The sequence below is a fragment of the Cebus imitator genome, unplaced genomic scaffold, assembly GCF_001604975.1.
Source record: "Cebus imitator isolate Cc_AM_T3 unplaced genomic scaffold, Cebus_imitator-1.0 Scaffold169, whole genome shotgun sequence".
NCBI classification, from domain to species: domain Eukaryota; kingdom Metazoa; phylum Chordata; class Mammalia; order Primates; family Cebidae; genus Cebus; species Cebus imitator.
In genome coordinates, this window is record NW_016107484.1 from 4,439,766 (window position 1) to 4,466,143 (window position 26,378).

Genomic DNA, 26,378 nt, shown 5'->3' on the forward strand with positions numbered 1-26,378 from the left:
TGCTTGTCCCTATCTTTCATGTACAAGTAGAGAGAGAGGCATATAGTAATTGGGAGGGCCTAAAGATAGGGAGGTTTTGAAGGAAGTCCTCAAACAAACAGAAGACAGGCAAAGATAGTTCAGAGCAAGGGTTTTATGTCAGCTTTTGTCAGATTGAATAAAGGGACAGCCAGTTTGGAAAAGTTAGAAAACTTTATAATTTCTTGTAAGGCTGAGAAATCCTTCAGCTTGTCTTTGGGTAATTGGATGGGAAAATTCACAAACAGCTTCCTATCTTTGAGAGAAAAGAGACTTTCCATTTTGTAGAGAATTGCCAGATAAAATACAAGATACCCATGTAAATGTGAATTTTGCATAAACGAGGAATAATGTTTTAGTATATGTATATTCTATGTAATACTGCTCTCTGTTCCATACAATATTTGAGACATACTTATATTAAAATTATGTTGTTTACTTAAAATTTAAAATTAACTGGGTATCATATAATATTATATAATTTTATATATATATAAACTTAAAATTAAAAAAATACATATATATGTATATATTTTATGTGTGTATATATATATATATATATATGTATATATTTTAAGTTCCAGGGTACATGTGCAGGATGTGCAGGTTTGTTACATGGGTAAACATGTGCCGTGGTGGTATGCCTCACCTATCAACCCATCACCTAGGTATTAAGGCCAGCACACATTAGCTGTTTTTACTGATGCTCTCCCTTTCCCCACCACACCCCTGACAGGCCCCAGTGTGTGATGTTCCCCTCCCTGTGTCCATGTGTTCTCATTGTTCAGCTCCCACTTATAAGTGCGAACAGGACACTTCTTATTTTTATTTGTTAAATTAGGTTCCTAGTTTTGTGGGATGCCATGGCTGAATAATGTACATGGGTCTGACATTTTTGGAGCTTATTTTTGGAGATTCTCTGTCCCTTGTATGCTAATATTGACAGGTGGAGGGGATCAGTTTTGCAAGACTCTCCGTCTGAAGCATAACAGATTATTCGTGTATTATATGGGGCAGAGCACAGGTGGATGTCTCTAAGGTTAAGTATTTGCAAAGGTAAGAGAATACTTCTGCAAACCCTTGGGAAGTAACTGTTCAGGTGTAGTACTGGTTTTCCAGTTGTATGAAAATAGGGTACTTAGTTCATTTTGTGCATGTTTGTGTACATGTGTGAGTAGCTGCATGAGTGTGCGTATGCATGAATGCACGTGTGTGCACATGTGCACATGTATAGGACCTGTGTGCTTGAGTGGAGCAAACTTACTACACTTTGAGATCTTTGCTCTTGCTGGAACCCTGATCTTTGTCCTCTGCCACTGAAATCTTAGCTCTCAAATCTCTCCTCTTCGGAAAGCCCTCCTTTCACTGCTTTATCTAAATGATCTCTCTCCTCATCACTTTATCCTGTTTCATCTTCATCTCTGTGTATCTCTGCATCCAGTAGAATTGGCTACTTTAGAATGTGATAACAAACTACTCCTAAATCTCAATGCTTTAAAATTACAAAGGTTTTTTTTTTTTTTTTTTTTTTTTTGAGACAAACTCTGAGCCCTTTGAGGTTCAGCAGGGGAAATCTGACAACCAGTGTCTCAGATGAATGAGGGAGCACCTCGTCTTGAACGTTGTGGCTGTGGCAGAGGGAAACAGATTCATGCTAGTAACTAAGTACATATTCTGCACTGAAGGAAGATACAAAATGGGTTGGTCAAAACTAGTCACTTGACCCTGCCCAATCTCAAGTGGAGCAGATGTGCCGTCCTCTTGTGTGTTCAGAAAATGGGTATCTAGAAGTATTTGGGAAAGGTCACTGATTATACCAAATTCATGATTGAATAGTTGCCTTATCTATTTTTTGTTTGCTTGTTAACTGCTTCTTTCCACTAGAATATCAACTCCAGAAGAGCTCACTATTGATCCCAGTACTGAGAAGAGAGCTTGGAACAGAGTAGATGCTATAAGATATTTCATCGAATGTTTGAATGAATAGGTTATAATCCATAACTTGGAGACCCAGCCAAAGAGTGCACGTTTGTGAAAACTCTGGACAACTCTGTGGTCCAACTTCTTTTTATGTTCCTTGGCTTCTTTCTGATGTTCTGGAACTGTCCTAACTTTAATCATTTGGTTTCCATTAGAAGTACACGCATCTCGGACCATGTGTTCTCATTGAGTTCTGCCGCTGCAGCCTGCAGACTCCTGACATCTCTCGTTAGGGTGCTGGCTGTCCAACATCAGGGAGAGCAGACAAATTATTGCCTTAAGACGAGAAGAGTTTTCAGAGAAACTAGCTCTGCAGGTGCTGACCTTGGAGGTTCAGATCTAAGAGAGGATTTACTCTTCGCTTAGATGTGAGCCCTGAGCCTGACCCCCTCCCCTCCCCGGTCTGTGCTTTGTCTCCAGGCACCCTGGGGACCCCCCGTGGTGGTGGTGGGTGTGTGGGAGACATAGACATGATGTCAAAGGTCAGCTAGCTCAATGGCCATCACACAGCCCCTCATTAGTGCAGCCTGGCTCAGCCAGCAGAACAGGTTTTTACCTTTCATCCTATTGTTTCAGGCCAATTAGTGGTCTTTTTTCTCAGGGGTCTGACCTGGTGCCAACTCACAGCATCGTTATTTGGAATAGTTTTCATTCCTTGAGAACATACACTGGTGGACCCGTTTCTGAAAATAAGATTGATGTGCAGTGAGCATTGGGCAAATTCAAGGAGGCAGTACCTGAATCCTGTGTGAACTTGATGTGCCTTTCCCTGGAATCTAGATAAGTAGCTACCTAAGTCATGTACATGAGTCCTTCCCCTGTCCTGGGGCATCTTATTATGTTTTTGCATCCTGTAACTGGGTAGATGAGCAGTCTTGTGAGATGAAAGGGAAGACTCCAGCCTCTTACTACCGTGTACTATAACTGATGAATAATTCTGGTTCACTCTTGCTCCTCAGGCCCAAATTAGTTTCACTTAATGAAAATATGGCAGGGTAAGATTGGGCTCAGTTCCATGTAAAGAATTTCAGGAGTGCTTGAAGAAACACAATCAGCAAAGGAGAGGCTAAAGAAGTTACATGCACATATTTTTTTCTATTTGTAGTCAACTTAAGAGGTAATTACTTTGGAGTAATTGGCCTATAAGAAAGATTTTGAGGCTGTTGTAGTTAATACAATGGGCCAAGTCAGAGATGTGATGGAATCATTGGGTGTTAATTAATTGATGACAGGAGAATTTCTGTTTCCTGGAGGAGAGCTCTTCATGTAGGGAGATTTACACACTTAGGGATTACAGGAGCCTGCAAATCCCTCCCATTGACTTTCTGCTTCGCTGACATTTATTGAAAATCTGCCAGGTGAGTGGAAGGTTACAAGAATTCTAATTTGATTGTTGACCCAAATGGCCTTCAAAGTGTAAATCTATTTGTGGACTTCTCCCAACTCTACCAATTTCAAGGTTAATGAGGTTAAAGAGTCTGTTTGGATTTGTTTTTTAATGTCTCAAGGTGTTTGCATCTCTCTTTCTCTTTTCTTTCTTTTTTTAATCTTTATTAACAATTATTAAATCAAAAGCAACTGCACTATTGGGTTTTAGAGGGAAGATGAAATGTAAATGAAATAATTTTGGAAAGCCCTTTTTTATTTGAATGGGTTGGTCACAAATACATATATTTAATTAGAATGGAACTTCAAGAAATGGAACTTAAGGAAATTTTATTACTCTTCCACTGAGGAGTGAGTCATTTGGAATGAGCCTCCAGGCTTCACTTGCTTCCTCTGATGTTGGAAATCTATCTTTCCTCAACTAGCGTGAGTGTGGAGCTATTACACATACTTCTATGTCTGTACAGGAGAGAGAAACACTTGCCTACAGACCCACAGCTGCAGACAGACAAATAGCAATATTTGCTGTTGCTCAAATTATTCCCACCTGTGGCTCCCACATATTTCTGATTAGGTTCTAAGTGAGCTTGTGTGTTCCTATGGCAAGACCCAGTATACAGTGGCTATCAGCCATACAAGCAGAAATATCTGGGCCTTTTTTTCCTTTGCTCTGGTGGTCCTGAAATAATTCTTGGTGACCCAGTGGTGCCATGTGCTTTGGGAGTGAGTAAATCAGAGGTAGTTACTTTATTTTTTAGAGGAAGCTGGCTGTCATTTGTGATACTCCCTGGAAAAGTTGTCCTCATGTTTTACCTGTTACTAAATCCGTTGTAACAGCACCTGCCTGCAAAACATTAGCACTGGTGATTCCTTGCCTAATAAAGTGGAGGAGCTGCTACAATGTTAATATTCACACAGATGACAACTATAAACTCGGGAGAAAATGCAACAAACAGCTATTTAAAGGATGCAGAGAGTGACCAAAAGCAGCAGACACTTGGAAGCAGGGAATGGCATTGCATGAGTCTCTCATTTAATGACTTAGACACTGGTGGAAGTACCCATGCAGGAAAGCTGAGTTGCAGAAAGCTCAGTCTTACTGACTTGAAGAACCAGAGGCAGTGTTTGGGGCAACCACAACCACAAGAAAATGAGGAGAGAATGCTGGGGAAAAAGATTTAGAGAAAGGGAGGCCTCACATTCTGTATATAATCTCTGCCCAAATCTACGGCTAACCCTGGAATCATACATGCGCTATGAAGACTCCAAGAAGCTCAGATTAACTCCTTATTTAATAAAAAAGTAACAGCATGATTCTTCAGACATATGTAACAGAATCCAGAGTCTCTACAATGAATTGTTCCATAGTGTCAGGATGTAATCCAAAATTACTTGACCTAAGAAGGAACAAGAAAACAGGACTCACACACCAGAGGAAAAAAACAGTAAGTACGGACTTGTGCAAAGGTGACCCAGATAATGGAATTATCAGGCTAGGATTATAAGGTAGTTATTATTATTATATTATAGACATTAAGGAAAATATACTCCTAGTGAAAGGAAATATATGAAATGGAGAAAAATAGAAAATATAAGAAGAATAAAGTTGAAGTTCTAGTACTGGAACATATAATGTCTGAAATAAAAAAGTTTACTGCGGCCGGGCGCAGTGACTCATGCCTGCAATCCCAGCACTTTGGGGTCCAGGGCAGGTGGATTGCCTGAGCTCAGGAGTTTGTGACCAGCCTGGTCAATATAGTGAAACCCCGTCTCTACTAAAAATACAAAAAGTAGCCGTACATGGTGGCGCACGCCTGTAATCCCAGCTACTCAGGAGCCTGAGGCAGAAGAATCACTTGAACCCAGGAGGCAGAGGTTGCAGTGAGCTGAGATCGTGCCACTGTGCTCCAGCCTGGGTGATAAGAGGGCAACTCTGTCTCAAAAAAAAAAAAAGTTTGCTGGGGAGCTTACCAGAGGATTGGAGATGGCAGAAGAGTCAGTGAACTTTAAGACAGGCCAATGGAACTCGTTTAGTCTGAAGAACACAGAAGGAAAACATGACAATGTTAATAAAAGAGCTCCAGGCCCTGTGTGATAATAGTGAGTTTTCTATGTGGAATTGAGTCCAAAAAGAAGAAAAAGGAAAAGGGACAGAAAAAATATTCAAAGAAGTAATGCTTATAAGTTTTCCAATTTTGTAAAATACGTATCATATGATGTATACTTGTCATATGACCAAGCAAACATACTTCTAGGTATTAGATTAAGATCAATGAAAACATATGTTCATACAAAGATTTAAATATGAATGTTTACAGCAGCGTATTCATTTTCAGTCTAGCCAAGAACTGGAAAGAACTCAAATGTGCATTAACTGATGAATAGATTGATAAACAAATTGTGCCCAGTTATAGAAAGGACCTTGCTGCTGATAAACACATAAACATGGATTAGCCATCAAAGCCTCATGTTAAATGAAAGAAGATGGATACAAATAACTCTATTATGTGTGATTCCAATTTTTATGAAATTCTGGAAGTGGGAAAACTTGAGTGAGAGAAAGTAGATCCATGGTTTTCAGAGTTGGGGAGTGTGGCAAGCGAGTTGTCTGAAAGGGTCGTGAGAGCACTTTTCAGAGTGGTAGGAAGGTTCCAAATCTTGAGTGTGCTGATAGTTACATGACTATGCACTTGTCAGAACTCACGGTATGTTCTTAAAATAGATGGATTTTATTTAATGTAAATTGTATTTCCATGTAACTTTTGGCTCTTTCCATGACGCTTTCTTAAGTGGAATATAATTTTTGAAAAAAATACCTTATCAAATACTAACCAGCTTAATGCACATAGAAGGATTGAGAGATAGAAGTGATCTCTGACATCAACATGATGAACATACAGCTTCAATACACTTCTGGGTCTCATGCCAGCCTAAACTTTATAAACTAAGGTGTTGAGAAACATAAGTTTACCCTGCTCCCATGGCTCCTCTGTGGAGGGTACCTTTTAGTTTGTAATTAGTGGTAGGCGAGTAACAGCTGCCTACTTGGTATATTCTTGTGTTATGAGTAAATGTAGAGCACCTGTGTATTAATAAAAATCACCTATCTAAGAGCAAATAAATATGTGGATGAGAATCTGCTTGGGGCCTTCAGCCTGGAACGCTGTCAGACTCTCAGCTCTCAGGCTGTTGGTCCTCTGGATAGACCTACTGTTTTCTACCTGGCTGCCTCTCAGTACCTTCAGGCCACCTTGGTGATGGGTCTCCAACTGAGCTGGTTCTCGGTACTAAGGTACAATTGTTTGCAAGGACAGAGCGCGGGTCTTATATCTTTCTTGTTTGCTAATACTTCATATTTTAAGATGCTCAATAAAGAGAAGATTGTTGCCTAATAAGGTAGGATTCAAATATTATGTCTGTCTTTTTGAGAATCCAGTATATCACGGCATTGCCATTCCAAACTTCTGCAGGGTGGAGGGAAACTCCTTTGCAGGAAAATTTTCAAACAGAAATTTCCTCATGCTCTTATGGAATGTAATGCAGAAGGCCATAGATGAATATTGAAATTGGAAGAGTGGGATGTGAGTGGTGCCCGTATCGACCTAGGCAGGGCTGGGCACAAACGAGACCTCAGACACAAGGATCAAAACGTTACAATCTAAGGAAGCCAAAGAACACAAAAGTCATGTCTTCCTGAAGTTAGGAAAACTGCAGCAGCCCATTTATACCCACTGGAGGTGAAACATGTGCTCTGCGTGTGAAGGCGGATGAAGGACCCCTTTAGTGCCCATGCTGCTCTAACTGGAACCCCAACTCTGCTGGGCAGAAGCTGTTCTGGAGAGCTGCTTTTCATGATCACACTGCAATTTAACATCCATCAGGGAAATGGGAAAAAGGCACTTGGGGCTGCCACTCGGTGATGGGCCAGAGGGTTTGGAGCGCCAGTCCTTTCTCTGGGGCATGGCCTTCTCTACAGAAGCCTCCAGCAGGCAGGAGGATGTCACGAGATAGACAAGGGCGTGAGTGTGCACATCATGGGCACAACTTTCCTCGTGAGCAGGCGGACCCTTGAGGGCTGGTGCCCAGGACCACTCCTGCCCAGCACTGACCACCAAGCCCCACCCCCGGGACCTCCCACCTCCCCATGCCCAGGCCAGGAAATCATCACCCCTGCAAAGGCTCCTTGGAGAAATGATGAGGTCGGTGGGCTGGGGAGGGGGTGCCCATTTGCTGGTCTTTGATCTTGCTTAGGCTCATTGCAGTGTTTGACCACCGGTAAGGATGGGGACCAAAGTGAGAACACCTGCTCCAAGGTGGCAGGTGTGTCCCCTCTCCAAGCTGGAGCAGGCTCCCCGGGCCAGGAGGACTCGCCTCTGGCATTTCTTGCCAGCAGGCTCTGGGATGCCCTGATGATGCTGTCGGTGTTCAATTTGGCAGATTTGTCACCCACCGGGATTCCCTCATTTATTTATTTTATTTTATTCATGTATTTACTTTCTGAGATGGAGTCTTGCTCTGTTGCCCAGGCTGGAGTGCAGTGGTGCGATCTCAGTTCACTGCAACCCCCATCTCCTGGGTTCAAGCAATTCTTATGCCTCAGCCTCCTGAGTAGCTGGTATTACAGGCATGTGCCACCACTCCTGGCTAAGTTTTTTATTTTTAGTAGAGAAAGGGTTTTGCCATGTTGGCCAGTCTATTCTTGAACTCCTGGCCTCAAGTGATTCGTCTACCCTGGCCTCCCAGAGTGCTGGGATTACAGGTGTGAGCCACTGTACCCAGCTGAGAGCCCCTCATTTAAAAGATTATGCATTCATTCATTCACTCACTCATTCATTCATCCATCTATCCATTGATGATATGTTTGTGGAGTGCCTACTATGGTACTTTCCTAGGCACTGTGGGGTAATATAGGGAACATGCAGACAAAAATCCCTGCCCTCACGTGGCTTGCAATCTAGTGGACAGAAATAGCCCAATGAAAGAAAAATAAATAAAATAGACTTATGTTTGATGGTGCTGTTGAGAAGCAGCAAGAAGGGTGATGGGGATCGCCCTAGCTTAGGAGATGGGTCTTTCAGTAGGGTCATCAAAGAAGACAGCACTGAGAAGACAGCTGTTGAGTCTGGTCCTGAAGGTGTAGCTGTCACAGGGAGGAGTGGCCCAGGTAGAGGCATGAGCTAGCACAAAGGCCCTGAGGCAGCAGCGTGGCTGGAGCTGGAGGAGCAGTAAAGGGGCCCTGGTGGCTCAGGCAGAGTGAGCAGGGAGGGCGTGGGGCCAAGTGTTTAGGGAGGTATCTGGCCATAGAGCTAAGGGGCCAGGTATAGATTTTTGTAAGGACTTTGCCTTTTATGTGAATGAGATGAGAATTCCTCGGGGTTTTGAAAAGAAGAGAGAAGAATGTCTGACAGGTTCTAACAGCAGCACTCTGGCTGCTGTGTGGACAGCAGAGTATAGGAGTGAGAACAGAAGCAGAGAGTTCAGGTAGGAGGCTATTGCAGTCTCTCTGGCAAGAGGCATCGGTGACTTGGCCCAAAGCAGAAGTAGTAGATGCAGTGAGAGTGAAGGCATTTAAAATATATGTATTTCCAAGGTAAAACCAGCAGACTTTCTGGACACATTACACATGCACTATTAAGGAAAGAGAAGAGTTAAGGACGACCAAGATTTTGACCAGAGTAACTGGAAGGATGGATGGAGTTGCCTTTGCTGGGGAAGACTGCAATAAACCTCATGATCTTTGCACCTCCTAACTCCATCCCTTTGAGAGTAGTAAATTCTCCAGTAAGTACAATCAAATATCTGCGGCCTTTCAATTTTGCTCTAGGTGAATGCGAGCACTCTTCTGATCTAGTGTTCTGCAGGAAGCTTATCTTGGGCTTGATCTTTGTAGGTCAGCCATGAACAAAGCCCTGGTCATCTCATTGTTACAGTCCCCTTAATGGAGAGCCCAGTGTAATCCTTTGTGCGTGATGTTGCTCCTGTACCTCAGCAGGGAAGACACCAGGCCTGGGCAAAAAAATTGGCACTGATCGCAGTTGCAGCTGCCAACTGGCCCCTGGTGACCAGAGAGGCCTCAGGGTGCTGATCTTACAGGAGCCCTTCACGGCCACCTGGGAAAACCTAGCTAAGTGGCGTGCATGGGGCATGAACCCAGGACCTGCTCTCATTAGCAGATGCTTCCACTTGGTAGAGTCAACTTGCCTGTTAGGCATTCGAAGAATCCCTATTTAATGAGGCCCTTCCCAGCAAAGGTGCAGAATGATCCTGTGCAACACAACAGGTGAAAGGTTCCAATCAGAAGCAGACTCTTTGAAAAGTAATTAGAGTTTTCTTTGCTTTTAAGATAGAGTCTTGCTCTGTCACCCACCCTGAAGTGCAGTGGTGCAATCTTGGCTCACTGCAACCTGTGCCTTGCAGGTTCAAGTGATTCTCCTGCCTCAGCCTCCCGAGTAGCTGGGATTACAGGCATGTGCCACCACACCTGGCTAGTTTTTGTAGTTTTAGTAGAGATGGAGTTTCACCATGTTGCCCAGGTTGGTCTTGAACTCCCGGCCTCAAATGACCCTCCTGCTTTGGCCTCCCAAAGTGCTGGGATTACAGGCATGAGCCACTGAGCCCAGCCAGTAATTAGAGTTTTCTGTGTGTAACTCTAATCTTCACTTTCCACTATGGATACATAACTGGCACAGGGCTGCGGACCTGGTGGTCACTCAGTAAATGTGCATGTATGAATGCATGAATGTCACATTCAGTCTCTCTCCAGCATGGACTGTGGCATCAGAGGTGTGGTGGATCCTGGATGTTCTGCTTTGTAGCTGTGTAACCTGCCTGCCCCAGGGCTTCCTTGCTCTCTAGTTATGGGTACTGTTCATCACTTCTCCTCTGGGTGTGAAGGAGGATTGCCCTTACAGCCCTGTGGTCAGATGGGGCCACGTGACCAGTCATTGCTTCCAGGCCAGAGCATTCTGTAGTTAATGAGGAGAACAACTAGACCTCTCCTTTCCTGTTGGGTTGGAGATCAGATGTTCTAGACACAGAACAGAGTGTATAATGCACACGCTTGTGTAAAAGTGGGACAGAGCATCACACTTTTTCATGCTGGTAGATGATTCGAATATCTCTGCAGGGTTAATAAGGAAAAGATTACTTGGTTTGGCTGTGGGGAGTAGATTTTGCAGTCTGGGGAGGTAGCAGTAGAAGGAAGACTATTCTCTTCTTTTATATTTTTGGAATTTTACATCCTAGGAATGGATTATCTATTCAAAAGTTATATGTTATGAATCAAAATCAGACACCCAGCTCCACTCTGAGGTGAAGCCGTGAATGTTTGCCCCAGGAACCTGAGGACAGTATCAAGATCCGGCCCTCTGTCCTTCATATCTGGAGTCTGTCATCTGATTTCTGATATCTGTCAGTATGGGTTTGCTTCTCTTTAAGACCTGAATAGAAATGGATTCCAGTGAGAAATCCATTGTCCATTTCTTATGTAGCAAGCATTTTCCTCCAGGTTGGTAATAGAAAGGAACAGAGACGATTCTGAAAAGTTGTATTTAGGAAGCTGGTATAAGATGATTTCTGAGCCACTATTTGCTGGAAGGGTTTTGGGATGTTGTCAGAAAGATAGAGGCAGTAGGAAAAAAATTGTGGCAATTGTCTTAGCTGTCTCTGGGCTTGTCACGGTGATGCTGATAAAATCCGATAAGCTGGAAGTGAGGGTGAGCTGTTAGTGTGAGAAATTGCCTTGGGTTTGGCAGCTGAGAAAGCGGAGGAGCCTCAAGTATTTGCTCATTATCAAGATTTATTGTTTTCAGCTCTGGGAAAATGTTGGTAAGCAAAAATAAGGCCACTTATGCCAGTCTGCAAAGTACTTCAAAAAAATTAAGAACAGAAAAAGAAGACTCTAACATCCTTTTCCTGTGTTTGGGAAGTGGGGCAATGGGTTGGCCAACTTATTATGTGCTGACTTAGGAATCAGATGGAGAGTTTTTGGAGTATTTACACTGGAAAAATATATTTGAGATTTAAACAAAAGCAGAATAAACCAAACAAGAGAGAGCTGAAGATGGTCACCTTCTATGTTTATGTAAAGTATTTCTTGATTAGAAGAAAGTATAGAAAATAATATAACAGTCATTCACCTACCCCCAGCTTTATCTTGCTACTTGGCTTTATTTTCTTCAAATTTTAAAAGAAATATATTTTACAGCTACAGTTGAAGCTGTCAGTACCTCTCGCTGATTTATGATTTCTCTCCCCTCTCTGAGGTAGACATTGTCATTACCATGCATTTTTTGTAGTTTTTAACATAAGCTATAGAATTATTGCATATATGTTTACCATTTTTATAAAAAGTATTATTCATATACTTTTGCAACTTGATTTTTACTCATTTTCTTCTATTTAAAAACAATTGAGGTATAATGAGCATGGTATGTAATCCATCTTTTTAAAGTGAACAATTCAGTCATTTTTAGTATATTCATAAAGTCATGGGATCATCACATTACGTAATTTCAGAATATTTTCATTACCCCTGAAGGAACTCTCCAGCCAGCAGCAGTCACTTCCCATCCCCCCACTTACCCCAGTCCTTGGAAAACACTGATCTACTTTTTGTCTTTATGGATTTACCTGTTTTGGACATTTCATATCAGTGGAGTCATACATTGTATGGTCTTCTGTGACTGGCTTCTTTCACTTAGCATAACCCTTTTAAGGTTCATTTGTATTGCAGCATTTGTCAGTAATTCATTATTTTTATGGCAAAATAATATTCTATTATATAGAAATACCACATTTTGCTTATCCATTCATTGCTTGATAGAAAATTGGGTTGCTTTCACCTTTTGGGGGGGAATGAACTATAAGGATATGGAGATGTTTCATGGAACCCAAGAAAAGTATTGTTGTGGGTTCCAGGAACTGCAACCAGAAGTAAAAATGTACCAGAAACTCTGGAAATATTTATTCTAACTTCTGCCCTGTGATTTTCACTCTGATCTCTTTTTTTCAGTTTTTAGTCTGCCTGGTAGAAGGGGTCTGCACAGCTGGTTAGATTTTACATCTCTGCTTGAAAAAGCATCCCAGACCAAATTCCAAATTTTCTAGCTGGAAAGCACATTCCTAGGAAGTGTCCCTCATCCAGTTGAGGTGAGAGTTCACTGTCAACCAAGTCCAGCCCATGGCTAGAGACTGAGTCTCACAGGGTCATGCCATGTCCCGCCCTGTGGACAAGGGAAGAGTGGAAGTAGGGACATGAATTCTCAGCAGAATGGGGACTCACTGGTGAGCTGGAAACACAGAGCAAAAGGTGTCTGCTAGAGGGCTCCGAACCAAGTGTGTTTTTTCAGAGATCACAGATGTCCACAGGGACTTTGGGGACATAAGTGAGTGAAGTGGCTCAGGCCTATTGGAAAGTTTCAACCCCAACAAAGGGGGGCCGTGTTCTGCCCCAGCTGGTTATGACCACATGGGGATGTGGAATAGTGTTGCCTAACCTTCTCCAGAGAAGCCAGAATTACTATTTTTGGGGGTATAGATTCTCCATATTTAAAAATATTGCCAGCTGTTTCAAATTTGATAAAACATGATAGTGGGGATGATTAAGCAAAGTGCGGCTTTGGCCGTGAGCAGCTCAGTCATATGAAGCTTCAGCCTCTGGGCTTTCTGTGCTAACTTTCCCCATCAGCCAGAAACGCCATAATGGAATCCCATTTCTTAGAGTATGCCCATCTGGTACAGTCCTAGATTTTTTTTAAAAGAGTTCTATATAGCAGTTTGATTACGGGAAGTCAGAAAATCAAACCAATAGTGAGAGAAAGTTTTGAGTCCTGAAAGATAAGCCTCTGATTTAGACTAGTGGCTCTTAAATATTTTTAACCTCTGGACGTTTGATTGCCAACGTTTGACTGCCTGACTGGTCGACCTGAAACAGGCTTTTCAGAGCATACTCAGAGAAAGCAGAATTGCCCTTGACAGAATGGAAATGAAGAGGTTGTGCCTGGATTTTATGAAATTGCAGAAAAAGATGGTTTTTTCATGCTCCATTCTGAGAGCCAGTCATTAGATCCTGATGAAAAAAAGTTGTATGTGAGGCAGAGAGACGAACTAAAGACCTCCGGTCTGTTGAAGGGACCCGTGAGTGGGAATGTGCCCCACTCCTCTCTGGGACACCAGTGTTGGTGAGGACTCAGGGAGCGGGAAGGATGTCAGGAGGGTAAACAGGGATGATGAGGGGACCCCACGCAGTGGGGGTGTGGCAGCTGCTTGTCATGTAAGTCCAGCCCCCAAAGCTCAGCCCCAGCCCAGCTTCCCCGGGAGCCTTTGCTGGCCTGCCCACCAACACAGCTCTGTCTCCTCCATTCACCTGCAGCTCAGGGGCTCTGCTGCACTCAGCACGGGCTCCTCTGAGACCCACTCAGACTGTGTTTAACACTCATTCATTCATTCATTCAACAGATGTTTAATGAGCACCTCCTATGTCCCAGGCAACCTTCTAAGTGTGGGGGATACATTCGTGAGCAAAACAGGCACTTACATACTTCTGTGTACATGTACGTGTGTGTGTGTGTGTGTGTGTGTGTGTGTGTGTGTGTGTGTGTGAAAGAGGGGGAGAGAGAGAGTCAACATTATAAATAAATAACAGTATGTTAGAAGGTAAAAGCCATGCAAAAGCTACAGCAGGATAAAGGGGTTAGAATTGTGGAGATGAAGTGGGATGGTCAGAGGAGGCTTTACTGAGCTGGCAGCGTTCAGACAAAGACTTGAAAGATGCTCCTTTTTATTTAGCACTTTGTGTTCGCGCTGATTGTTTGGGACACAGTTCTCCTATGATTTTTTTTAGCCTAAAATAGACTCATTCATTCAACAAACACTTGTTGAGGAGCAACTTGGCTTCTCATCCTTCAGGTCCCAGCTCAGCCGCCAGCTTCTTACTCCCGAACACCCCTCCATGGTCTCCTGTTGTAATTTGTATTCTATTTTGAAATTTAAGGTGACCATTTTGAAATTGTGTTTTTTTGATTCTTAAAAATTGAAGAATTTTGTTTAACTCTTAAAACAACTTTAATTCTTCTATTTTGCGTTCATGATAGTGTTTGTCATTACGTGGTCTTTTATTTTCCTGACTAGTAAGACAGAAGTCTCATCTGTTTTGTCTACTAATGAATCTCAGTGCCCGACACACCAGGGGAATGCCGAATAAATGTTAGTGAATAAAGCAATGTGCCAGGAACTGTAGGGACTACAGTGTTATAATAGGTTTTGGCCTTTGAGGAACTTGCAGTGGCCCAGTGGTGAAGACAGACATGTCTTCCCTAAGCAGAGCATATAAATTGACCTATGGCCTGGAAGAATATGGCTCAAGGCTTTGCTGGCTGGTGGTGTGTCATCTCCCAGAATGCAAATGCCACGCCCCCCAGAGTTTTACAGGGTATCCTGTTGGGTCTTTTAAGTATGTTCAATGAATTAAACAAATACGCATTGAGCTCTACAATTTTTCAGGTGCTGTGCCAGCACTACCGTCAGGGCAGCAACAAGACAGGCACATCTGTGTCCTCATGGAGGTCGTCACGGTCGAGAGGAGGAGTCAGAGGTCCCTGTCTCTCATTGTGTTCCCTGAGAGTCACCAGCAAATCCTATCCTGGGACATTTGTTCAGTGTAATCATCATTCAATGTTTACCTTGCTTCTTGGTCACCTTAAAAATTAATGCCTAGAAAAAGTCTCCTAAGAAAAAACAGAGACCTGACACCAGAGACAGCTTCTCTTGTCCCATTTTTAGAATTACCACATGGGGAAAGTGGTACCTTCTCTGCCTGGTAGCTCAGAACCATCCAGAAGTTTGCAAAAATTAATCCCTGTAAATGACACAACTTTCTGGAGAAAAGTCCCAGCTTTCAGGCTTGCCCACTCTTCTTTACTTCTTCCTCCCTCCCTCCTTTCTGATCCCTCCTTTCCTTCCCTGGTCTTGTGAGGCAGTCACTCTGGTGACCATGAGTGACATGTGAGAAACAGCTGGATGTGGTCCTGGGGACATGCTGCTGAGTTGGGCGCCCCATCCCTCTTTGCTGCCCCATGGCTCCTCCTTCTCCTGGCTGGCATGGCTGAGCTGCACCTGCACCGTGCACTAAAAGCAGCCTCAGCCCCTCCTCAGGGGTCCCAGGACTCCAGAGAGGAGGTTCAGCTTTTATGGAAGGGGAGGTTTCCATGGCGAACAGTCTTTCTGGGAGGCAAGTCCTTTTGGAAGGAAGGTGTGTACTCTAGCTTGAGGGAGAAACAGCCAAGCAGTGTGGCCACTCCACACCAGATTCCTCCTGATACATGCAGACATGCACAAACACACATTCACACATTCTCTCTCCCACACTCACACACTCATTCTGTCTCATGTACACTCACACACATTCACTCACACACACAGATTCTTACACACTCATACATTCACATGTTCTTTCACAGAAACACATTCACACATTCTGTCACACTCACATCACACACATTGACACATTATCTCACACTCACACACATTCATTCATACACATTCTGTCTTCCACACACACACCCATTCTCACACACACTCACACAACACATATTCACACATTCTCACACACATCCACACATTTTCCCACAACACATTCACACATTATCTTTCACATTCACACAAATACACATTCTATCACACATTCACACATTCTCTCACTCATACACTCACACAAACACACATCTACACATTCTCCCTCTCACAGACACACTCAGACACATTCTCTTGCACACATTTGCACACATACACACATGCACATATCCTGTTTCTCTCACACCCTCAGAGAGCTGCATATTCTCTCATGCTGACACACATCCACACATTCTCTTTCTCTCTCCCACACTCTCCTGTACACTCCCACACACTCCCACACCCCCACATTCATGCATTTACCCACATGCACACATTCACCCACATGCACACATTCTCTCTCACACACACTCACACACTATCACACTCTCACATGCATGCTTCTCCACTGCAGGGAAAATTGCCTAATGAATGTCTCATGGCTGAAACACTGATCCTGATTCCTGAAAGGTGGTTGTAATTATTAAACCGAGAGAATCATGAAACACTTCTTGATATCTGAAAGGCTTATCAAGAATAGATCAGGAACAGGTAAAATTAACAGTTGTGAACTCATTTTCATAGAAATGGACTCATTAGCAAGCATACCCGTTGCCTAAAAGTATAAGACCTCTTTCCTCTGGATTAAGAGAAATGACCTTTAAAAAAAACCTTGACATAAAATTCACTCTGCCTTAATTGCTATTCCATTCCTTGCTGCACTTGGGCAGGTTGGTGCAGCTCACAGGTTGGGAAGTTGGAGAGAAGCAGATTTGTCCACAGTCAGAGGGGCTGATCCTGTCATACAGACCCTATCCTCTTTGCCCAAAGACCGGCCACTTCTCTTTCTTTACCCCAGGACCAGAACGTTGATTTTTCAGGATGAAATGGCTGGTGATAGAGCTCATTTCTCCTCTCACTGGATCTTCACTTCCCTAGCATTAGCTTCTCTGAGGTCTACAGAATGCTGAGAACCCAGCAGGTATTGGAAGCAGCTCCCTAGTTCTGGCTACAAAGCACAGTGCTGCCCAAAGAGAAATTGAAAATTTGATCTGACAGGACCAAGCATCTCTTGTAGGAGGTGACTTAACAGATGGATTTGCGGAGAATTTCTGTGACCAGTGAAGAGAAATTAGGCTAGAATGTGGTGGATGGGAAATGGCAGCAGGGCAGGAGGGATGACTCTAGCGGAAAACTGAGCTAAAAACTCAGCCCTTCATCTCTACTTTCTTTGCCTTTCACTAAAGATACCCAGGTAAATAGGGGTCCCCTAGTGGGGAAGGGGGTCCTGTGTGTACACACTTTCAGTCCTCTCATGAGTTTAGAAACTCCTGTTCAACACACATTTTCTTACAAAACAATCTGTACCAATAGATATTTGAAGATTTGTAGGCCTGAATGAAGTATGTGCATGAAGCTTAGGCTCAGCTGGGACCACCTGGCTATGTTTGCCCATGAGGGCCCCTAAACTTTTCCACAGCTGTGTGTCCCCTATCATTCATCAAGTATGAATTCATAGTACTGGATGGTACGTGAAGTGAGTACACACCCATTCCCTCATTCCATCCTCATAATTCTACTGAAAGTAGAAAAACCTATATTATCATTATTCATTCATTTTCCAGGTGAGGAAGCTGACGGCAGAAGGTGCATAAATGGCTTTCGCAGGCTGCAGTGCAGGGCAGCAGTTCTCCATCTGCCCTGTGCAGCAGGTCACCACAGGCCACATGTGACTGGCGAGCACTTGAAATTAGGATACTGTGACTGAAGAACTGAATTTGAATTTGATTTATTTTCAAATTATTTTATGTGAATAGCCATTTGTGGCTGGTAGCCACCATACTGGGCACTATGGTATCCGAGAGTTCCTTAAACCTTGGCTACGTGAGAAAAAGATTGCCTGTGACCAGATCTATATGGAGTCTAATGTGGTTTCACTTTGGGTAGAATTTCTCATCAGTAAGGTCAGTGTGATTTAGTTTTGTCAGTGCCATGGCTATATTCCAGCGTTCCTCTGGTACCTCTTGGCATATACAAGAAAGCAGAATGGTGGTTTCTCCACCACCGTTCTATGGGGGTCCCAGTGCAAGGGAGCTGTCCATGGTAGGAGAGTCCATTAGACAAGCAGCAGGCAGGACGTTCCCGCCCTCCCTCCCTCCCTCCCTTCCTCCCTCCCTCCCTCCCTCCCTCCCTCCCTCCCTCCCTCCCTCCCTCCCTCCCTCCTTTCCTTTTCCTTTTCCTCTTCCCTTTCCCTTTCCTTTCCTTTTTTTTTTGAGATGGAGTCTCACTCTGTCACCCAGGCTGTAGTGCCATGGCATGATCTTGGCTCACTGCAACCTCTGCCTCCCAGGTTCAAGTGATTCTCCTGCCTCAGCCTCCCGAGTAGCTGGGAATACAGGTGCGCCACTACGCCCAGCTAATTTTTGTAATAGAGATGGGGTTTCACCATGTTGGCCAGGATGGTCTTGACCTATTGACCTCATGATCCATCTGCCTTGGACTCTCAAAGTGCTGGGATTACAGGCATGAGCCGCTGCACCCAGCCCAGCAGATTCTTTTTCAAAACTCTTTCCTCACAGATTGTGAGTTTGGAAGCCCAGACTGCAGACCTTGCCTAGGCCCCCAGATGCAGGAAAGAGACTTCTCAGCACATGTTGGTCCAGGCAGGCTCATTGGCAGAGAAGGAGCAGCTGGTGTGTGTGGCTCAGGCCTGGCTGGAGGTTATGGATCAGCTGCTCTGCCATCACCTTCCTTGGATCTGGGTGAAGCTGGATTCACGGGATGGAAACAGGCTAACGAATCAGGAGTCATTCACAATCCTGTACTGCGTAGCTTTCTGTTGTAACTCTGTTCAGTGACTTCCCTGTCGATGTGATAGCCTGCAATTTACAAGCCCATGTCAATGACAAGGGGCTTGTCATTGACATAAAAATACTGAGAATCACATTTGTCTTTTTCAGATATAAAGAATGCACCAACGTCTTAGCCCCCCCACCTCCAAACACACATATGATATGGCCATTACATGAATTAAGGCAGGTGGTATTTCTTTACATTACTTCTAATCCCATTTGCTGAAATGAGAAATCCAGCATAGTACCTTCTTATGTTGCTCATAGTTTATGTAGCAAACCGTGTAGTTTGTGAAGGTCTTTCTCACTCTCAGTCTCCTGATGCTGCCACCCATCTATGAGGTCTCCTCTATTATCTGCAAATTCTAAAGCCTGGAGAGTTTTAACCACTGGTCCACAGACCCCAGGTAAGTAGAAGCAGGAACAGCCAGGGTTCAGGGTGTGCTTTGTGATTGGAGGAGAGGTGGAGCTACATGAAATGATCTGGGGGCCTTTCCTGAGTGTGGAGCTTGGACTGTGGCATGCCCGCGCCTGGGCTGGGGAGGGGAGAGCTGTGCATGGCGTCTTCAGAGGTGAAATGCTGACCGAGCTACTCATCCAGTGAAAGGCAACCTGCTTTCTGCAACATGGAGCCCTGGAGATGGATCGTCAGCCCATTCTGAGCTGTGGGTTGCTGTTGGGCAGCCGTGAATTAGGCTCTGTCAACGCTGCCATGTGACTTGTTGAACTTGGCAGTCATTCTTTTGGTTGAGAAATAAGAATGTGGCAATTTATTACATTCTTGACATTCTCCTGAGTCCGAGGTTTTAAATGGAACCTTAATATGTGTTTGTTTTCCAGAGTCAATGGATCCTTCTATGAGATCTTGCAAGTAGACTTTGGAATTGATAACAGCAGTGACCTGGCTGGGGCCCAGCAGATTACCTGGCAGGTGGAGTACCCGATTGAGGACTCCATGAGTGAGCTGGTCGTCTCCGAGATCTTCGTCAGCCAGACAACCTTTGTGGGCATCGTCCCTCTTGCCATGGTGAGAAACAGGGGGCTTCAGAAAAAGTGTCACAAAGAAGTTTTCTTTGAATACAAACATAGTGCACTGTATAATCTGTTATTTCCCATGTACCTGATACACTGTTTAAACAAGGAAAATATACTTAAATTGCAGTTGATCTAACTGCTTTCCATAATGGCTCCTTGGAAGCTATTTAGGGTCTATCGTGTAAATCCTTTTTCATTTGTGGATATTGTGGAACTGTTTCCTGGGGAGCCCTTATTCTTTATTTTCTCAATCTGCATGCATATCAGAACTGAGTGCTGCACTGAGTGAAAACAGTTTTGTTGAAATGCATCAGGGTTACATGGTGGGAACAGTGGCTCTATATGCCAAGCAACCAGCCCCTTGTCAATTGGGTTTGCGCTGAAGGTCCCCAGGTAACTTATGGATTGGAAAACTCTAAAATGCAGATGGACTGAAAGAGCCTTGCTGGGAACTGATCATTTTAAGAGGGTAGAGTCCCAGAGTCCACAAAACTGCCTGTGCTTCTGCTTCACTAGCCTGGAGGTGATTGGACATCTTACCATGAGCTTGGCTGAAGTTATGTTCACAGTCAAGCTCAGGAACCGCATCTGAGATCAGGGTCACGGGTGAGACTCCAGAGCCTAAATTCCAGAGATTCTGCAGAGACAGGAAGTCCATGGATCAGCCAGCTGCTCAATATGCTTTTTCATGCTGGAAATGTTCAACCATCTTCTGCACTGCTTTAACTTTCCTGTGTGGTACCAGAGTGTGGGATCCATGTCCAGATACTCTATAAAAATCTGTAGGTGCTTTCAATCATCCATCATGCAAGTTAAATAACAAAGTTGAGACTCCTTTGAACCCTACATCTTACAATTAATTAATTCTGCCATCCCCAAATCTTGAGGGTCTCAACTGTGTTGAGCGCATCTCTCTGCTGGGAACACACTTTCCCTATGTCTCCCACGACCGGCTTTTTTTTCCCCCAACTCAACTATTAGGGATCCACCTTCTCTGACCTTGTTGGCCAAAACTGGTCCTCCCTCCCCTGCCAGCTCATTACCCTCTACCTGTCATCACCTGTTTTATCTTCTTCATAGATATTATCACTAGTTGATATTTAGGGTTAATTTTCTGTCTCCAGAAAAGTAGAAGGTAGGATTCATGACAGTAGGGTTATCCTGGACAGTTCTGTCCACATCTGTCTCCCCTGAACCTGGCACAATGCCTGGCACAGTTAATGTTTGTTAAACGAATGAATGGATCTGTGCTTTAGTCCAAGCTTCCAGGGTCATTGAGTTTTTGAAAATTAGACTGACAGAGATCATCCCTATCATCATTGACCCACATTGTGGTTTGAGGGCAGCCACATCTAGACAGGGAAGTCCTTGTTAGGGAACTGAGATGGATGGGTATGTATTTTAAGATGGAATGAAGCTGCATCCCTTGTGCCTGGGAACTCATCTGTAAATTCTCCAGCTCAGCTACATCAGGCTGAGGTTGGGGAATCTCTAAGTCCTTACCACTTTTCTCTGTGCTTTATCTGTAGCACTCCATTCACTGTGGGTTCAGAAGATAACACTGCTGCCATCTCCTCTACATCCATCTTCTCCTTCCTCCTCCTCTTCCTCTTCCTTCACTTTCCCTCCTTCTCCTTCTCCTCTTTCTTCTCCTTCTCCTTCTTCCTCTTCCCCTTCCCCTCCTCCATTTCCTTATTTCAAAGCAAGTCATGGAAAGAACAGTGGCAATTAACGCTGGACCACCCCTGCATGAAGTAAGGATACTAGGGTACATAGCTACAGAATGTACAAAAAATGGGCTCACAGTTGTCAGAGTCTGACCAGAAGCAGAAATCCCTCTGTAGTTAGAACGGAGCAGCTTAAGGACTTAAATACACAGGGAATGAAACAGATGAGAAGCCAGACAGAACAGGAGAGCTGGGCACCCTAGTAAGAGTGGGAATCTGCTTCTACCCCCAGGCCAGAGGGTGAGGGTGGAGGGGGTATTCCCAGAGCCCAGGACCTTGGGGTCACTGCTGCAGCCAGAATCACATTCGAGCAGCCTGGTTAGGGCTGGAGCACGGGAGAGATTCAACTGTTGCGAAGGATGCTACCTGAGGCAGGGCTGGGAATGGGGTGAGGAATTACCTGGCTTCCGCCTCCCTCCTCCTGCCAGATTCTGCAAAGTCCTTCACTTAATCTCACCCTGCTAGCTGAGACATAAGCTTAGAAAACAGCATCTTCAGAGGTCAACACTGCTATGACCCAGAACTGATCAGAGGAGGGCCAAGGACAGGATTCGAGGGTGACAGGCTCAAGCCGATGCCATTATCTTGCTGGTTTTATTGCATGATGTGACTCTGGTGAACCAAATCCCACTGTCCCTCAGAAGCTTGCACATTGAGAACATGGGCACACTACGTCTCATTCCTCTCAGGTCGCCTCTTGGCTCCCTCGGCCCAGAATGCTCCACTAAGGCTGATTTCATATCACTTTTCACTGAAGGATCAAGTGTGAAGAGGCCTCTCCTGGTTACCCTGGCTGAATTAGTGTCCTCCTTTCTATTTTCACTCATTTGTCCTTGTCTCGTGCAGATCCCATCATGGTCTGTGATCCACACTTACTTTATGAGTGTTTGTGTCCTGTCTGTCTCAGTCTAGGTCCAGTCATGAGAAAGAATATGAACATGGAAAGAAGTGTTAACTATGACAGAGGATTGGGATAATGAGGGATTGGTTAGTTAGAAGTGAAGAGAACTCTAAAGAATATAGGAATGGCAGACAAAGGGAGCAGCTACTAGGCTGAGGGCTGAACTATAATGCTCAAAGAAGAGGTTTCCCCTGTGGGTCTCCCAGAAGCAACATTTCTGCACAGCTCACTGAATGGCAGATAAGTTGCTGATGTAGCACTCAGGTAGAGCTTGATGGAAATCTGCCCTCTGCAGTGCTAGGGACAGCTGTTCACAGGGTGATGCACTTGCTACCAAACTACTAAAGGTGGACGTTGGGGAAAGCTGCCAGCTGTGAGGTGCTGCTGGCCACGATACACTGCAGGAGTGGGGCGCTGAGGAAGCCACCAATGCTGGAGAAGGCTCATACATGGCAGGAGCTGCAGAGCGAGGTGCTCAGAATCAGAAAGCCAACCCTTTCCTCCCAAACTGTCTCTCCAGCGTGCTCTACTGACAAAGCCTAACATCATGCTCATTGGAAAAGCAAAAATATCAATGTAGGGCTCAGATCTATTTTCACAGAGCAGGTAATGAGGGGTAAACTTGGAGGTGAGAGGCCAAGAATTGAAAACTGCCATGTCTTCCCCACTGGATTTCAAGCTCCATGATGGGAGAGGCCATGTTTGTTTTGCTCACTGGCTGTTTTTCCAGCCTGGTGCCGAGTATATAGTATTTGCTCAGCAAATGAATGAATGGTTATGTCTATCATCAGAGCTTGAGTCCATTGGCTAGAGAGCTCTTGCTTGCTGTTGTATTAATTTTCCTGTGCTGCTCTAAAAAATTACCATAACCTCATTGACTTAAAAAAAACCTACAAATTTATTAATTTAGAGTTCTGGAGGTCAGAGGGTCCTAAGTAGGTTTCCTGGGCTAAAGCGAAGTTTTCAGCAGGGTTGGTTTCTTCTGGAAGCTCTAGGGGAGAATTTATTCTGTACCTTTTCCAGCTTCTAGAGGCCACCAGCATACCTTGGCTCATGGGTCCACATGATTCTCATCTCTGCTTCCATCATTGTATCACCTGCTCTGACTCTCCTGCTTTCTCTTCCATCAATACCTGCTCTGTGAAAATAGATCTGAGCCCTATTTCAATATTTTTGCTTTCCCCATGTCCTCACAAGGGGCCCACCCAGATAATTCAGGATAATCTCCCCATCTCAAGATCCCTGACTTCATCACACTTGCAAAGATTCCTTTGGCCACGTCAAGTAACATATCCACAGGCCAATGGCCTCTCCTGCCTCCTGCTACCTCCCCAGCTTTCTTGCTAAAGGGGCCTCAGTTGAGGTCTTTGCCCTCTGAGTGGCCACATCCTTTGGTCCACTGGGTAAGGCTGGACCCCTCCACAGCCCCAAGGTGGCATCTGGATTGGTCTAAACTATCACGGTTAGTTCATCCCCTTCCCTTGTGATTATCGTACCCAGGAGGAAGTTGGCTAGTTGGACGAGGAGTCTGGAGAATTACAACTTGCTGTTAAAAAGGAATGAAGCACAGGGACATTCCTGCTTTCTCTCCCTGCGCATGACTGTGTAAGGAGCAGGAGGTGTAACTGTAAGAGGAGCTGTACACACTCTGGGGCGGCAGAGCAGAGAGAGGGTAGGAGGCTGTGTCCTTGCCAGTGTCACAGGTTGCCGAGCTGCCTCGTTACCAGCCTCCTTCCTCCGGCCTCCTGCCTTGTGACACGGTAAACCTGCCCACTCTAAACCCCCTCTGGCTAGCACTTGGCTGCAGCTTGAAGGGTTTCAAGTGAAGGCTCTTCTTAGCCTCCCATCACCCTCCTAGGCCTGCTGGGCTCCTTGCACAGGGGTCATCACTATCAGGAAGGGAGGGTAGGGATGCCATCTACTGTGCCATCCCTCATTTCTTTCTGGAGAGGAGACTCATTCCTACAGGCCCCAGCTGGCTGTGGCACCTTCCTCCCCATTGGTTAAAACAGGGTCGCATACACAGATGTTGGGGGAATGAGGGTCTGGCCTTGTGACCTCACCTGTGGCAGCCATGGGGTGGGCAGTTGAAGCATCTGCACCCATGGAATAGCCCACCCAGTGCCCCTATTGTCCTCTGAGAAGGTGCTGCTGTCCTGGGATTCAATCCCAGGCTTATGATTAAGGACTTTGCTGCCACAGGTGTGTGATACTGGATTCTGTTGGTTGCTGATGATATTTTGGGTAGCAAGTCAGCCTCTACTTCATGAAGTAAATATGTAGCTTTTGGCAGAATGCCTGATAGAAGTAGGAGAGACCCAGGAATAGACAGCAGGTGGAGCTGATGTAGTAGCCAAGCAGGCAGGCTGGCAGAGGGAGATGGCTGTGGTGAGGTGCTCACTCATTCATTCTTCCTTCCCTCCATTCATCCAGCCATCTACCCTTCCATCCACCCATTCACCCTTCCATCCACCCATTTACTCTTCCATCCACCCTTCCATCCACCCATCCACCCATTTACCCTTCCATCTACCCATCTACCCTTCCATCTACCCATCCACCCTTCCATTCGCCCATTTACTCTTCCATCCACCCATCCACCCTTCCATCCACCCATATACTCTTCCATCCATCCATCCACCCTTCTGTCCATCCATCCACCCTTCCATCTACCCATCCACCCTTCCATCCACCCATCCACCCTTCTATCCACCCATCCATCCTTCCATCCACCCATCCACCCTTCCATCTACCCATTCACCCTTCCATCCATCCATCCACCCTTCCATCCACCCATTCACCCTTCTATCCACCTATCCACCCTTCCATCCTCCCATTCACTCTTCCATCCACCCATTTACTCTTCCATCCGTCCATCCATCCACCGTTTTGTCCATCCATCCACCCTTCCATCCACCCATCCACCCTTCCATCCACCAATCCACCCTTCCATCCACCCATTCACCCTTCCATCTATCCATCCACCCTTCCATCCATCCATTCACCCTTCCATCTATCCATCCACCCTTCCATCCATCCATTCACCCTTTCATCCACCTATCTACCCTTCCATCCACCCATTTACTCTTCCATCCATTCATCCATCCACCTGTCCATCCACCAATCCACCCATCCACCCTTCCATCCATCCATCCACCCTTCCACCCTTCCATCCACCCATCCACACTGCCATCCACCCATTTACTCTTCCATTCATCCATCCACCCTTCCACTCTTCCATTCATCCATCCACCCTTCCATCCATCCATCACTCTTCCATCCACCCATCACTCTTCCATCCACCCTTTCATCTACCTATCCACCCTTCCATCCACCCATTCACCCTTCCATCCACCCGTCCACCCATTTACTCTTCCTTCCACCCATTTACCCTTCCATCTACCCATTTACTCTTCCATCCATCCATCCACCCTTCCATGCACCCATCCACTCTTCCATCCACCCATTCACCCTTTCATCCACCTATCCACCCTTCTACCCTCCCATTCACCCTTCCATCCACCCATTTACTCTTCCATCCGTCCATCCACCCTTCCATCCATCCATCACTCTTCCACCCACCCTTCCATCCACCCATTCACCCTTCCATCCATCCATCCATCCACCCATTCACCCTTTCATCTACCTATCCACCCTTCCATCCTCCCATCCACCCTTGCATCCACCCATCCACCCTTCCACCCTTCCATCCACCCTTCCATCCACCCATTTACCCTTCCATACACCCATCCACCCATTTACCCTTCCATGATGCTATCTGCATTATCTTCTATGTCTGTGTCATCGTTTTGCCCTCTCTCCCTGGCTATGAAATGCTAACAAATGTGTCTGTTTCTTTTTTTTTTTTTT

The 26,378-nt window shown here is 45.0% G+C and overlaps 1 protein-coding gene across 1 annotated transcript in view; it reads left to right on the forward strand.

Annotated features, from left to right (window-relative positions):
- Nucleotides 1-20,472, forward strand: part of TMEM132B (transmembrane protein 132B) — a 317,249-nt gene extending 296,777 nt beyond the window's left edge. Inside the window, exons 4-5 of the mRNA XM_037744187.1 lie at nt 19,686-19,898; nt 20,397-20,472. Coding sequence (XP_037600115.1) covers nt 19,686-19,898; nt 20,397-20,472 — 289 coding nt within the window. The remainder of the gene's footprint in view (nt 1-19,685; nt 19,899-20,396) is intronic.
- Nucleotides 20,473-26,378: the final 5,906 nt, after the last annotated feature.